Source organism: Atractosteus spatula, chromosome 8 (assembly GCF_055471065.1).
Source record: "Atractosteus spatula isolate fAtrSpa1 chromosome 8, fAtrSpa1.hap1, whole genome shotgun sequence".
Lineage (NCBI taxonomy): Eukaryota > Metazoa > Chordata > Actinopteri > Semionotiformes > Lepisosteidae > Atractosteus > Atractosteus spatula.
In genome coordinates, this window is record NC_142713.1 from 54064610 (window position 1) to 54078619 (window position 14010).

A 14010-nucleotide genomic window follows, 5' to 3' on the forward strand; every position below is an offset into this window, starting at 1 on the left:
ATGCTGACCCAGCTCTCAGCTCAAACTTTATAGAATGACCGTGCGCATGGGTGCCCACTGCAGCAGAGGTTTGATGTACAGTGCCTTGCGAAAGTATTCGGCCCCCTTGAACTTTTCAACCTTTTGCCACATTTCAGGCTTCAAACATAAAGATATAAATTTTTTATTTTATGTGAAGAATCACCAACAAGTGGGACACAATTGTGAAGTGGAACGAAATCTATTGGATTTTTGAAACTTTTTTAACTAATAAAAAAATGAAAAGTGGGGCGTGCAAAATTATTCGGCCCCCTTGCGTTAATACTTTGTAGAGCCACCTTTTGCTGCGATTACAGCTGCAAGTCGCTTGGGGTATGTCTCTATCAGTTTTGCACATCGAGAGACTGAAATTCTTGCCCATTCTTCCTTGCAAAACAGCTCGAGCTCAGTGAGGTTGGATGGAGAGCGTTTGTGAACAGCAGTTTTCAGCTCTTTCCACAGATTCTCGATTGGATTCAGGTCTGGACTTTGACTTGGCCATTCAAACACCTGGATACGTTTATTTGTGAACCATTCCTTTGTAGATTTTGCTGTATGTTTGGGATCATTGTCTTGTTGGAAGATAAATCTCCGTCCCAGTTTCAGGTCTTTTGCAGACTCCAACAGGTTTTCATCCAGAATGGTCCTGTATTTGGCTGCATCCATCTTCCCCTCAATTTTAACCATCTTCCCTGTCCCTGCTGAAGAAAAGCAGGCCCAAACCATGATGCTGCCACCACCATGTTTGACAGTGGGGATGGTGTGTTGAGGGTGATGAGCTGTGTTGCTTTTACGCCAAACATATCGTTTTGCATTGTGGCCAAAAAGTTCGATTTTGGTTTCATCTGACCAGAGCACCTTCTTCCACATGTTTGGGGTGTCTCCCAGGTGGCTTGTGGCAAACTTTAGACGAGACTTTTTATGGATATCTTTGAGAAATGGCTTTCTTCTTGCCACTCTTCCATAAAGGCCAGATTTGTGCAGTGTAAGACTGATTGTTGTCCTATGGACAGACTCTCCCACCTCAGCTGTAGTTCTCTGCAGTTCATCCAGAGTGATCATGGGCCTCTTGGCTGCATCTCTGATCAGTCTTCTCCTTGTCTGAGCTGAAAGTTTAGAGGGACGGCCAGGTCTTGGTAGATTTGCAGTGGTCTGATACTCCTTCCATTTCAAGATGATCGCTTGCACAGTGCTCCTTGGGATGTTTGAAGCTTGGGAAATCTTTTTGTATCCAAATCCGGCTTTAAACTTCTCCACAACAGTATTACGGACCTGCCTGGTGTGTTCCTTGGTCTTCATGATGCTCTCTGCGCTTTCAACAGAACCTTGAGACTATCACAGAGCAGGTGCATTTATACAGAGACTTGATTACACACAGGTGGATTCTATTTATCACCATCAGTCATTTAGGACAACATTGGATCATTCAGAGATCCTCGCTGAACTTCTGGAGTGAGTTTGCTGCACTGAAAGTAAAGGGGCCGAATAATTTTGCACGCCCCACTTTTCATTTTTTTATTAGTTAAAAAAGTTTCAAAAATCCAATAGATTTCGTTCCACTTCACAATTGTGTCCCACTTGTTGGTGATTCTTCACATAAAATAAAAAATTTATATCTTTATGTTTGAAGCCTGAAATGTGGCAAAAGGTTGAAAAGTTCAAGGGGGCCGAATACTTTCGCAAGGCACTGTATGTAACACCCCTCCCTTTCTCTCTTGTGCTGCTGGTTTCAGGACACGGCTGGGGACCCCCAGGCACCAGCACAGGAGTCCGAGCAGTGTCATCCGGAGGAAGAAGGGGCAGAGCTCACCCCGGATAGGGGGAGGGCCGAGGGGCGGGGCACACCGCTGGCTGGAGATCGAGAAGAGGCGGGCGCGACCTCCGACGGTTCACCAGGGAGCGGCACAGAGCAGAGTGCACTGGGTGGTCTGCCCACGGGCAGAGAGAGGGGGGCTTCCCTGGCAGAGGAGAATGGCATGGCTGTGCTCCCTGAGCCAGGAATGGACAGACCAGAGGAGGAAGGCTCTGTCCTGCCTGCGGCTGCAGAGATCCCCTCATGGCTGCCAGAATCGACTGCCGTGTCAGGAAGCAGCCAGGTCTCAGAGGAGCTAGTAGGAGCAGTTTCTGTTGTGATGCAGCGCGAGACTGGGCTCCAGGAAGGAAGTGAAGAGCATACACTTGCAGGGCAGAACCGCAGCGAGACACATTTCACGTCCTGGGAAGGAGGTTCTTTCGAGCAGAGCTCCTCTACAGACAGTGCGGTCCAGGTGAAGTCATCAACCACCACAGTGGAGCGCAGGAGCACGTCCGTCGTCATTCAGAAGAGGCGCGTGCAAGTGTGGGGCCAGCAGGGGGCGCTGTTGCACAGTACAGACTCTGCACCATGCTTGGACTCTCTCACCCAGGAAACGGGCCATTTAGCAGAGCTAGAGGGAAGGTGTGAGGAGCTGCAGGCTGTGCTGCAGCAGAGGGACATGGAGCTCCAGAACCTGAGGGAGGCAGTATCGGAGTCCCAGCGGAAAACTCAGGAAGCAGAGGGGGCTCTTCAGGCCCTGCTCGACATCAAGAAACAAGCAGAAGCCCAGATGCAGCAGCAGCGGGAAGGGCTGGAGGCCGCCAGGGCAGAGCTCAGCCAGATGGCCCGGCTCAGGAGCTCAGAGCTGGAGAGCCGCAGCCTGGAGTGCGGGATGCAGGAGGAGCAGCTGCGCAGCCTGGAGACGGAGTCCCGCTCCAAGGACCAGAAGATCCAGGCTCTGCAGGCCGACATGGACCGGGTGCAGCACTGCCTGGCCGAGCAGGAGGGCCTGGCCAGAGCGCTGAGGACCAAGCTGGAGGAGAGGGAGGAGGCACTGGCCAGGTTGCAGGAGCTCTCTGAGGCTGCCAGCGCTGCTGAGACAGCACTGGCCCAGAAGGCCGCGGAGATAGGAGACCTCAAGCAGCTCCTCGTGCAGAAGGAGCAAGAGATGCGCGAGCTAAATGACGGAATGTCTTCTAAACTGGTGCAAGCAGGAGAGGAGAGGTTCGCGCTGACAAGTCAGGTGGCGAAGCTCAAAGGGCAGCTGTCGGAGCTGGAGAAGGCCTTGGAGGAACGGGAGAGAGCGGCAGGGAAAGGAGAGGGAGGGGACGGGGGGAAAGGAGAGGGAGGGGACGGGGGGAAAGGAGAGGGAGGGGACAGGAAGAAAGAAGATGGCCCCCCGGATGGAGAGGAGCTGGAGAGTCTGCGAAAGGAGAGCGATGCCCTCAGAGCCCAGATGGAAACGATGAAGGGCGAGGGGGAGCAGGTGAAGAGGAAGCTGCAGGCCGCACTGGTGCACCGCAAAGAGCTGATGAAGAAGATGGAAGAGATGAAGAGGGACGTGGAGAGAAGGGAGGGGGAGGCTCGGGAGAACGATGAGAGGAGCAGAGCCAAGGAGCTGGAAAAGGAGGCCGAAGTCCAGAACCTCATCCGGGAGAGAGAGATGCACCGAGAGAGGGATAGAGAGAGGGAGGAGGAGATGTCGAAATTGGAGGCCGCACTGGAGGAGGCCAGGCAACACCTGATTGCAAGAGACGCCCAGCTGGAGACCCTGAAAGGGAGAATTGCCGAGCAGGACCGGGCACAGGCTGGCACGCCGTTGGACAGCGAGAAGCAAAACGCGGAGAGCCAGACGGATGCCGCGGTCCCCTCCGGTATCCCCCTGAGCCAGAGCGGCTCTCCAGCAGGCGGGGATGAGGAGGAGAAGGCCGAGCTGCGCTGCAGGCTGGCCTCCCTGGAAGCAGAGCGGGAGTCCCTGCAGAGGAAGCTTCAGGAAGCGCTGGCCTCTCGCAAGGACACCATCCGCAAGGCCAAGGAGAAGGACCGGCACCACCGGGAGCAGCTGAAGCAGCAGAAGGACGATTACAACGGGCTGCTGGAGCGCTGCGAGGAGCAGGGCCGCGAGAGGGAGGGGCTGCTGCAGCGGCTCGGGGAGCTGGAGGAGCTGCAGGCGGCCCGGCGGGGGCCGAGCGGCGGCGAGGAGCAGGCGGAGAGAGCCGGAGGAGGCTGGGGCCAGGAGGACTGGGTGGACTTCGCCGGGCCGGAGGAGCAGCATCAGAGCCAGCCTGTTCAAGAAACCAGGACCAGAGCCAGCGCAGAAACAGAGGCCGCCTTGGAGAAGCTGAGGGGAGAGGTGCTGGCCGAGCGGGAGGCCCGGCTGGAGCTGGAGAGGCGTCTGCAGGAGGCCCAGGCCGGCCTCGCCCTCAGGGAGTCGGAGCTGGGGGAGCTGCGGAAGGAGGTGCAGAGCCTGCGGGAGAAGGAGCTGCAGATCGACACGCTCTCCGTGGAGATCGAGGCCCTGAGGGAGAAGTGTCTGCAGGCGGAGGCCAACGCAGAAGCCCTGAGGTCAGAGGTGGAGGGGGAGGGAGGTGGCGGTGGCGGCGGTGCCGCCGGGTTCGACTCCCCCATCGCGGGGCTGCAGGCTGAGGTCGAGGAGTTCAAGTCGTTCCTGAGCCGCAAGAACGAGGAGATCTCGGAGCTGGGCCGACAGCTGGGAGAGCAGAACGCCCTTCTGCAGCTGATGCAGGAGACCGTCTCCGAGAAGGACCAGCTCATCGCCTCCCTGCAGCACGGCCTCCGAACCGAAGAGGAGCGGAGGCAGAAGCTGGAGGCAGAGATCCCGGCAAAGCAGCCGCAGGGGGAGGGAGAGGGGGAGGGTGGCAGCGAATCGCGGTTGCAGCAGCTGCAGAGGAAGCTGCAGGCCGCCCTCATCTCTCGCAAGGAAGCCCTGAAGGAAAGCAAGGCACTGAAGGAGGAGCTGGCCACTGCGGAGAGGGAGCGGGCAGAGCTGAGGCAGAAACTGCAGGCGGGGGAAGCAGAGACGGAGAGAGGGAGAGCGGAGAGGAAGAAGCTGATTGAGGAAGTGGACCGGGCCCTGCTGGAGAACCAGAGCCTTGGGGCGTCCTGCGAGAGCCTGAAGCTGGCCATGGAGGGCATCCTGCAGGAGAAGGACGCAGCCCAGAAGGAGGCCTCCTTGGCGAGAGAAACGGCGGCCCAGGAGACCCGGGACTGGGCGGATAAGGTGCGGGGTCTTCAGGAGGAGTACGAGACGCTGCTGCGCTCCTACGAGAACGTGAGCGACGAGGCCGAGCGCGTGCGGCGCGTGCTGGAGGCGGCCAGACAAGAGCGGCAGGAGCTGGCGGCCAAAGCCAGGGCCCAGGAGGCGGCCCGGCGTGAGGCGGAGGAGCGGGCCGAGGAGGCGCGGAGAGAGGTGGAGGCCATGAAGGAGAAGATGCGGAAGTTTGCCAAATCCAAGCAGCAGAAGATCCTGGAGCTGGAAGAGGAGAACGAAAAGCTGAGAGAGAGGGAGGAGGGGAAGGAGGGCTCTAGGGCCCACGTCGAGCTGGAGAGGGCCCGAGAGGAGCTGAAGGCAGTGGCTGCTGATCTGGAGGCGGCCAGGGCGGAGCGGGACTCGATCGAGCAGGAGGCCAACGAGCTCAGGCAGAGGCTGGAAGAGGAGCAAGCCAGGGGGAAGGTCCAGCCGCAGGAGGAAAGCCTTGCTGTACTGGAGGAGCCTCTGATCGCTGCTGCCCAGCAAACATGCACAGTCACGGCCTCAGCCAGACAGGACGTCCCAGACAGCCGCGCTGACAGCGCGACGCAAACGGACCAGGCAGATACTTTACACGTGTCTCGGCGGGACACTGTAGTAGAGGACCCAAAGACTGAAACACCAGAGAGATCGACAGAGTCGGAGACCACACAAGGGCCAGAGCATGCCCAGGAGGCAGCTGCAGATGACTTGAGAGAGACGTCTCCCCTCGAGGCTAGGGCAGAGGGGTTCTTGGGACACGAGGCAGGAGCAGCTCTTGCAGGGCAGCTGGCCTCTCTGGAGCAGCAGCTGCAGGAGAGCCAGGTGAAGGAGGTCAGCCTCCGTGGGGAGGCTGTGAGATTGGAGGCAGAGCTGCGGGCGTCCCAGTCCCGGCTGGAAGCTCTGGAGGCCGAGAAGGATGACCTGGAGGAAAGGCTCATGAACCAGCTGGCTCAGCTCAACGGCAGCATCGCCGCCTACCAGCAGGAGGTGGCGGAGAGCTGCGAGCGCCTGGCAGAGCTGGAGCAGGAAAGGAAGAGGCTGCAGGAGAGCGAGGCCCGGCTGGAGAGGGAGAGAGCAGAGTGGGAGGCCGAGGCCGAGGGGGCGAAGGAGCGGGCCTCCAGGCTGGAGGAAGACAAGAGGCAGGCCCAGAGGGAGAGGGCGGAGGCGGAGGCCGAAGCCGGCAGGCAGAGGGAACTGGAGGAGAAGCTGAAGTCCGCACAGCGAGGCCGGGAGGGCAGCCAGAGCCACGTTCGGCAGCTGCAGGAGCTCCTGCGGGAGAAGCAGATGGAGGTGAGGCAGCTGCAGAAAGACTCCATCCGGTACCAGGAGAGGATCAGCAGCCTGGAGAAGACAGCGAAGGCCCTGACGCTCGGCGGGGAGGAGGCGCGGCGCGAGCTGGAGGCTGCGCGCCTGGAGGCCTCCACGAGCGCCGAGGAGAGGAAGAGAGTCGAGGCGGAGCTCGCCACCTACAAGGTGCGGCTGGATGACGCTCAGAGTGAGGCGGGGCGGGCGCTGGCGGAGAAGCGGGCGGCCGAGGACCGGGCGAGGCAGCGGGAGGCCGAGAGCAAGGCGGAGGAGGAGCGGAGGCTGGAGGCGGAGAGGCAGAGGCTGGGCACGGCGCTGAGGCAGGCTGAACAGAGGCTGGAGGAGGCCCTGAAGGAGAGGGAGAGGCAGGCCGCGGCGGCCCAGGAGGCCAGGCAGGCGGCGGAGGGGCGCGAGGGCCAGGTGCAGCAGCTGCAGTCGCGCCTGGACGAGTCCCTGGCTCGGCTGGCGGCCTTCTCGCGCGCCATGTCGTCGCTGCAGGATGACCGGGACCGCGTGCTGGACGAGGCGAAGCAGTGGGAGAGCCGCTTCCACAGCGCGCTCCAGGCCAAGGAGGCCGAGGTGCGGCAGGGCGAGGCGCAGGTGCGGGAGCTGGAGGAGCGGCTGCAGGGCGAGGCGGCGCAGAAGGAGGAGCTGCAGGGCGCCGTGGACAGGTCAGTGCACGGGTCAGCCACGAGGGTGGACAGGTCAGCCACAGTGCATGGGTCAGCCACGAGGATAGACAGGTCAGCCACAATTCACGGGTCAGTCACGAGAGTGGACAGGTCAGCCATAGATCATGGGTCATGCACAGTTCACAGGTCAGGCACAGTGCACGGGTCAGTCATGAGGGTGGACAGGTCAGCCATAGTGCACGGGTCAGCCACGTGGGTGGACAGGCCAGCCACAGTGCACGGGTCAGTCACGAGGGTGGAAAGGTCAGCCACAAGCATGCACGGGTCAGTCACGAGGGTGGACAGGTCAGTCACGAGGTTGGACAGGTCAGCCACAGTGCATGGGTCAGCCACGAGGGTAGACAGGTCAGCCACAGTGCATGGGTCAGCCACGAGGATAGACAGGTCAGCCACAATTCACGGGTCAGTCACGAGAGTGGACAGGTCAGCCATAGATCATGGGTCAGGCACAGTTCACAGGTCAGGCACAGTGCACGGGTCAGTCACGAGGGTGGACAGGTCAGCCATAGTGCACGGGTCAGGCCAGCCACAGTGCACAGGTCAGTCATGAGGATGGACAGGCCAGCCACAGTGCATGGGTCAGTCACGAGGGTGGACAGGTCTGCCACAAGCATGCACGGGTCAGTCACGAGGGTGGACAGGTCAGCCATAGTGCACGGGTCAGTCATGAGGATGGACAGGTCTGCCACAAGCATGCACGGGTCAGTCACGAGGGTGGACGGGTCAGCCACAAGCATGCACGGGTCAGTCACGAGAGTGGACAGGTCAGCCATAGATCATGGGTCAGGCACAGTTCACAGGTCAGGCACAGTGCACGGGTCAGGCCAGCCACAGTGCACAGGTCAGTCATGAGGATGGACAGGTCTGCCACAAGCATGCACGGGTCAGTCACGAGGGTGGACGGGTCAGCCACAAGCGTGCACGGGTCAGTCACGAGGGTGGACGGGTCAGCCACAAGCGTGCACGGGTCAGTCACGAGGGTGGACAGGTCAGCCACAAGCGTGACTGACTCGTGCACAGTGCACGGCTCAGCCACGAGCGTATTTCATCACCGATGTCTGTGAGGAACTGGGACTACAGTGCCTCTCTAGTCGCTGGGCGGGGGAGCGGCGGTCCGTGACGGGAGGCAGGAGGTCAGGGCTATGTTGTCTGTGCGCTCAGGCTGCAGCGGAGCGAGGCCGAGTGGCAGCGGAGGCTGGGGGAGGCAGAGCGGAGGCACCAGGAGGCGGAGGCCAGCCTGCAGGGGGAGAGCGCGGAGCTGCGGGCGTCCCTGGCCGGCGCGGAGGCCGACCTGGCCCGCGCGGAGGCCGACCTGGCCTCCCGGAGCGCGGAGGAGCAGGTGCAGAGGCAGCGGGCCCAGGCCCTGGAGGAGGCGGCGAGCGGGCTGCGGCGCGAGGCCGAGGCGGCGCGGGCGGAGCTGCGGGAGCGGGAGGCCGGGGAGCGGAGGCTGGAGCTGAGCGCGGAGCAGCTGGAGGCGGACCTGCGGGCCTCCAAGGCCCTGACGGAGCAGCTGCAGGCCCGGCTGGGCGAGAAGGAGAGGCGGGAGGTGGAGCTGCTCGCCGAGAAGGAGCAGGCCGTGGACGAGGCGAGGCAGGAGGCGGGAGCCCGGGCCCTGGAGGCGGAGCGGGAGGCGCAGGAGAGGAGGGACGAGTCACGGAGGCTGGAGGAGAGGGCGAGGAAAGCAGAGGAGGAGAGCAGCATCAGTAAAGCCCAGCTGGAGTCCTTCACCAAGGCCATGACCTCACTGCAGGACGACCGTGACAGAGTCCTGAGCCAGTACAAACAGCTGGAGGAGCGCCACCTGCAGGTAGGGGCGGCAAGAGCACCACTGGTGTAAATAAAGGGAAAAGCACAGTTTTTTTTTCTTTAATTTTATGAGCAGATAAAACACACGAGAATGCATATACTGTAAAGGTTTTGTATGGCTCCTGCAGTTTTTGTTTTGCTGTTAGTCTAAAAGCTAGAAAGATGAAACAAACATCTGTGGTAAGTTGGGACCCTTCAATCCTTTTGGTCCCAGGCTTCACCCCTTTGTCTCTCCCTCCCCAGGTGATGATGGAGAAGGATGCCCTGATCCAGGAGGCCGCAGGAGAGAACAACAGCCTGAAGGGGGAGCTGCGGAGCCTGCTGGCACAGAGGGACGACCTCAACGCCGAAAAGGCGAAGCTGAGCGCTGAGCTCCACGGCTACAGGGACGACCTGACCCAGGTGCTCAGCATGAAGGAGTCCCAGCACCGACAGCTGCTGAGCGCACAGCTGGAGCGCGTGGGCGCCCTGGAGAGGGAGAGGGAGCAGGGCCAGGCCAGGGTCCGAGAGCTGGAGAGCAGGATACAGGAGCTGGAGAGGGAGAGGGCAGAGGCAGAGGGCAGGATCAGGGAGCTGGAGAGGGAGAGGGCAGAGGCGGAGGGCAGGATCAGGGAGCGGGAGAGGGAGGAGAGGCAGGGAGAGGTGAGGGAGGTGGAGAGAAGCGCAGGCGGAGAGACGGCGCGGGGCCCAGCTGCCAGCGAGCGCGAGCGCGAGAGCGAGGCAGAGGAGCTGCGGGAGGAGCTGCGAAGAGCCCAGGAGCGGATCGCCTCCCTGGAGCGCGAGCTGCGCTGGGACGCGGGCGTGACGCGCACCCAGGCGGAGACGGCGGAGGAGCGCGTGGCGGAGCTGTCGCGTGACCTCCTGGAGACCGAGCAGAGGCTGCTGTCGGCGCGGGAGGAGGCCGCCGAGCTGCGGGTCCAGAGCGAGGCGTTCGGGCGGTCCATGGCGTCGCTGCAGGACGCCCGCGATGAGGCGCTCAGCCGGGCCCAGGCTCTGCAGCGCCGGCTGGAGGAGCTGGAGCAGGGGGCGGGCTCGCCTTCGCCCCCTGCTGGCCGCCAGGGGGAGGTGCAAGGCCTGCGGAACGCACTGGCGGCCCTGCAGAGCGACCGAGAGAGGCTGGTGAGGCGCTTCGCTTTCTTTTTCCCCACAGCCTTGCGTACCAGAGCAACGCTCGCTCCGGGTTTCTCTGAAAGCAAATTTAAGACTTGAAATTAGGGCTGGGCGATATGGCCAAAAACATTATCACGATAAAAATTTTCATATCAGTCGATATCGATAACTATCACGACAAATGTCAAATCATTATTTCTTTCAAGTTTAAAGGCAGATTTTTTCTCCTGAGTGAAAGTTGAAGAAACCAGACAGTTAATTGGTAAATTAAACAACTCTTCGAGCTGGTCGATGGCAGCACTACATTTGCTTCAGTGTCGCTCATTCCTCCGCTCTAACTACAGTCCTGTCAGCCACCACCGTGTGGGTCAACACCACCACGTTAGCTGCCCGGTCTGCAACACGCACGCGCACTCGCGCAGTATTTTGTGCGCATGCGCATATCATGCGCAAAGCATATATATTAAACATTTATCGAACTTTTGTTAAAATTATATCGAGGAAAATTTTATCGCGACAATTATCGTTATCGAATTATGGCCCATCACTACTTGAAATAGTCTGAGTTTGTGCTGTATATGCAACAGACTTGTGTGTATGTGTAAATATTATGTAAATATTGTGAATATGAGAAGTGAAACATTGACAATTGCAGTGGATTTCATTAAACACTTAATTTCCACTGCGTTTCCGCTCCACTCGTTTCCGAGAGGTGTGGAGGGAAAGACTGATTCCCAGAGCCTGAGGGAGACGCTGTCTCTTAGAGGCTCACTGCATTGCTTGAGAAATCTAGCTGATATTTCATCAAGAGACCTTCATCACAGGCTGCTAAAAGGCTTCATTGACATTTCAGAACTCTCCAGAATGTGTGACCTTGCCTTTTCTTATAAGTTAGCTGTTTTTTTTCCCTACACATCTGGCCTGAATCCCATTGATGCGCTCAATAACTGCAGTCACCGGTGTGGGGGATAGGACTCCTCAGTTTGCCTGTTCCAGGTGTAAGGAACTGCAGGCTGTTGTTAGGAACTGCTCTGACTTGGCTGGCAGGGACAGTGATCAGTGGGCTGTGTCTCTTCCTGTAGTGCGGGCAGGCTGGGGGTGTCCTTTCAGCCTGTGTGTTAACTCCCCCTAGTGGCACCTTACGGTAAATCACCTGATTTTCAATAAGATTCTGTAGCAGCTGTTATAGCTCTGCAAACTCGTCTTCATTCTTTTTAACTACTGATTTATACCACGGGCAGGACAGAACTTGCCTAGTCTCGTTACGTTTATCAGTTCAGTTCAAGTCAAAGGCATAGCTAATCTATTTCACTGTTGCTAAAGCACAGCGAGATGCAACCGTTTGCTACAAGAGGCGTTTAAAAACTGCGCTGTAATGAAAAATATAAATATAATCATGAACAATCAGCAGGATCTCAAGGGGGAAAAAAACACCAACTCTGTTTGCACAATGGCTGCAGTCACATAGCCAAGACAGTGCAGTAGAATCAAGCTTTGCATATCAAAGCAGTGCTTCCACCCTCTGCATCGGGCTCGTGCCTTGTGCCCTACTCTCTCATGGGTCTCCTGTGTCTCAGCTGGAGGAGCTACAGCTGCAGAAGGCCCAGTGCACCAAACTGGAGAAGGAGGCGGTCGGCCTGGCCAAGGTGACCCAGGAGCTGGAGGAGGAGAGGAGGAGGGCGGAGGCAGCAGAGCAGCTGGCCAGAGAGAGGCTGGAGGCAGCAGAGCAGCTGGCCAGAGAGAGGCTGGAGGCAGCAGAGCAGCAGGCCAGAGAGAGGGCGGAGACAGCAGAACAGCAGGCCAGAGAGAGGGCGGAGACAGCAGAACAGCAGGCCAGAGAGAGGGCGGAGACAGCAGAACAGCAGGCCAGAGAGAAGACAGAGGCAGCAGAACAGCTGGCCAGAGAGAAAGAGACTGGGCTCCAGGAACTGGAGACGCTCAGGTAACATCAAAGGCTTCTGGGAGTCACCTGCGGGTCCAATAGCTGCTGATGTCATTCAGGTCCCCTGCCGCCTGCGGGCTCTGACGTGGACAGTGTGTTTGCTGCTCTCTCCAGGCAGGAACGCACGGGCTGGCAGTCCCAGGCAGAGCTCCTGAAGCAGCAGTTCCTGGCCGCGCTGTCCGACAAGGAGCAGCAGATTCGCGACCTCAATGCGCTGTTGCAGGACGTGAGGTCATCTGGCCCTACCCATGTCAGGCCAAAGGTCACAGAGGAGCAGTACCAGCGAGAGGTAAGGTGACATCACTGCAGGCTGAGGGATTTCTCCTGTAATGGCCTTGTATTTTCTTTGCTCTGACTGAATGCCAACACATTGTTGCACCAGTGATCGTCAGGTGTCGGAAGAGCATTGTTTTGTCATAACCTACAGCTGTTAACATCGGTATAACAGATGACAGGTGTCAACGGGCATTCCATCATTCCATCTGACTGATAGCAGTGAAAAAGAGGGGTTACCTCTCTCAGTGTTGGTCTTTACTTCCTGTTCTTTGCCCCCCCCTCTCCTTCTGCCCAGGCTTCTCCAGGGGCAGACCTGTCCAGCGAGGCCCTGGCCTCGGAGTTGCGTGCCCTGCAGACAGAGAGCGGGCAGCTGAAAGGTCATCTGAACGAGTCCCTGAAGGAGCTCCACCTGAAGGAGCTCAAGATCCAGCAGCTGAATAACAAGGTGCCGCGTCCCCTGTACTCAGTCCCATTCAAGGTGCTTTATTGGCATGACCAATGAGTAAAATCAGGGTTGCCAAAGCAAAACAAATGCAATTAACATAAAACAAAAATCCATTGACATTTACAATAAAGACAATCATGAGATATTGACATGTAAACATATGGGGCATTACTGGCAGACAGGCTCACTGCTCCTCAGGCTGGGACAGGAGATTGGGCTGCCAGTTCAACCGAGCTCCCTCCTCCCTCTCCCAGTAGGATTGGGATTTGTTGTGATTGTGGCTGGTGTGGGAATTCTGGGATTAGATTTGTTAATTTAGGGAAGAATTTCTCTAATCCCAGAATATTTGTCACAGTGCTCACTCTCCGGCTCACTGAGCCGAACTCACAAGAACTGCTCTCTCTCACTCTCTGGGAGTCTCTTCTTTCCATTCCTCTGTGTCTCCACTCTCGGAGTCTCTGCTTGACTCTTTGCAGTCTTTCTCTCCATGCTAACTCTCCTGTGCCTCCCTCCTTCAACCTCTACAAGCACGCACTCAACGTAATCTCCTGTGTCTCCCTCTCTCTCTCCAGCTGTCCCAGGTGTTTGAAGAGAAGCGGTCCGTCTCGGCCCAGCTCCGGGGTAGTGCTCAGAGGCTGAACGAGGCACAGAGCCGCTGCGGCGCCCTCCAGAGGCAGCTCCAGGAACTGCAGGATGAGAAGAGCAAGGTCTGCACAGCAGCCCAGTCTGCCTCACTGTTATGTGTTTAATAATAGTAATGCAGTACAAAATAGACAAGGAATATAGGTGATCTATTGCATCATATTTATGAAGTTTAATCATTGTTTTTAATCTGATATATTTGTACAGTTATAAAACTTTTATTTATCATTGGTTACTCGTAACAGATCAGCAGAATTGGTAAGATCACAGAGCAGGAGAGATCATTCAGTCTAGCTTGTGGCTCTCTGCACCCCAGAACGTGGCTTAATTCTTGTCCACCCCGAAACCTGAGGCGTCTAATTGCTTTTATGAGGGATGTACAGACCTTTTCACCCCTCTCACGGTCGGTAACCAAGCCAGCAGGGCCAAGTGGCATTGTGTCTGGCTTACACTCTGACCCTGCCCTTTCCTGATCCCAGGGCTCCCCTGAAATCGACAGTGCCCCCGGAGCACCCCAGGAGAGAAATCTCGTGGACAGCAAAGGGAGTGGGATGGATATCAAGGAGCTGCTGCACAGGTACAGCAGACACACGGACGTTTCTGTTCCAGTCTTCCCGAGGGTCTTTTCATTCTGATTCCACTCTTCCAGTGCGCCGTGGGGTTTCTGAGTAAGTCGTGTACTCTGCCAGGGCATCCCCACCGCTTGTCGACCGTTTGGCAGGCGTT

The 14010-nt window shown here is 58.1% G+C and overlaps 1 protein-coding gene across 1 annotated transcript in view; it reads left to right on the forward strand.

The window, feature by feature from the left end:
- Window positions 1–14010, forward strand: part of golgb1 (golgin B1) — a 38838-nt gene that overhangs the window by 21934 nt on the left and 2894 nt on the right. The window contains exons 11-18 of the mRNA XM_088924299.1: window positions 1752–7042; window positions 8225–8870; window positions 9113–9988; window positions 11557–11921; window positions 12036–12210; window positions 12493–12642; window positions 13215–13349; window positions 13764–13861. Coding sequence (XP_088780425.1) covers window positions 1752–7042; window positions 8225–8870; window positions 9113–9988; window positions 11557–11921; window positions 12036–12210; window positions 12493–12642; window positions 13215–13349; window positions 13764–13861 — 7736 coding nt within the window. The remainder of the gene's footprint in view (window positions 1–1751; window positions 7043–8224; window positions 8871–9112; window positions 9989–11556; window positions 11922–12035; window positions 12211–12492; window positions 12643–13214; window positions 13350–13763; window positions 13862–14010) is intronic.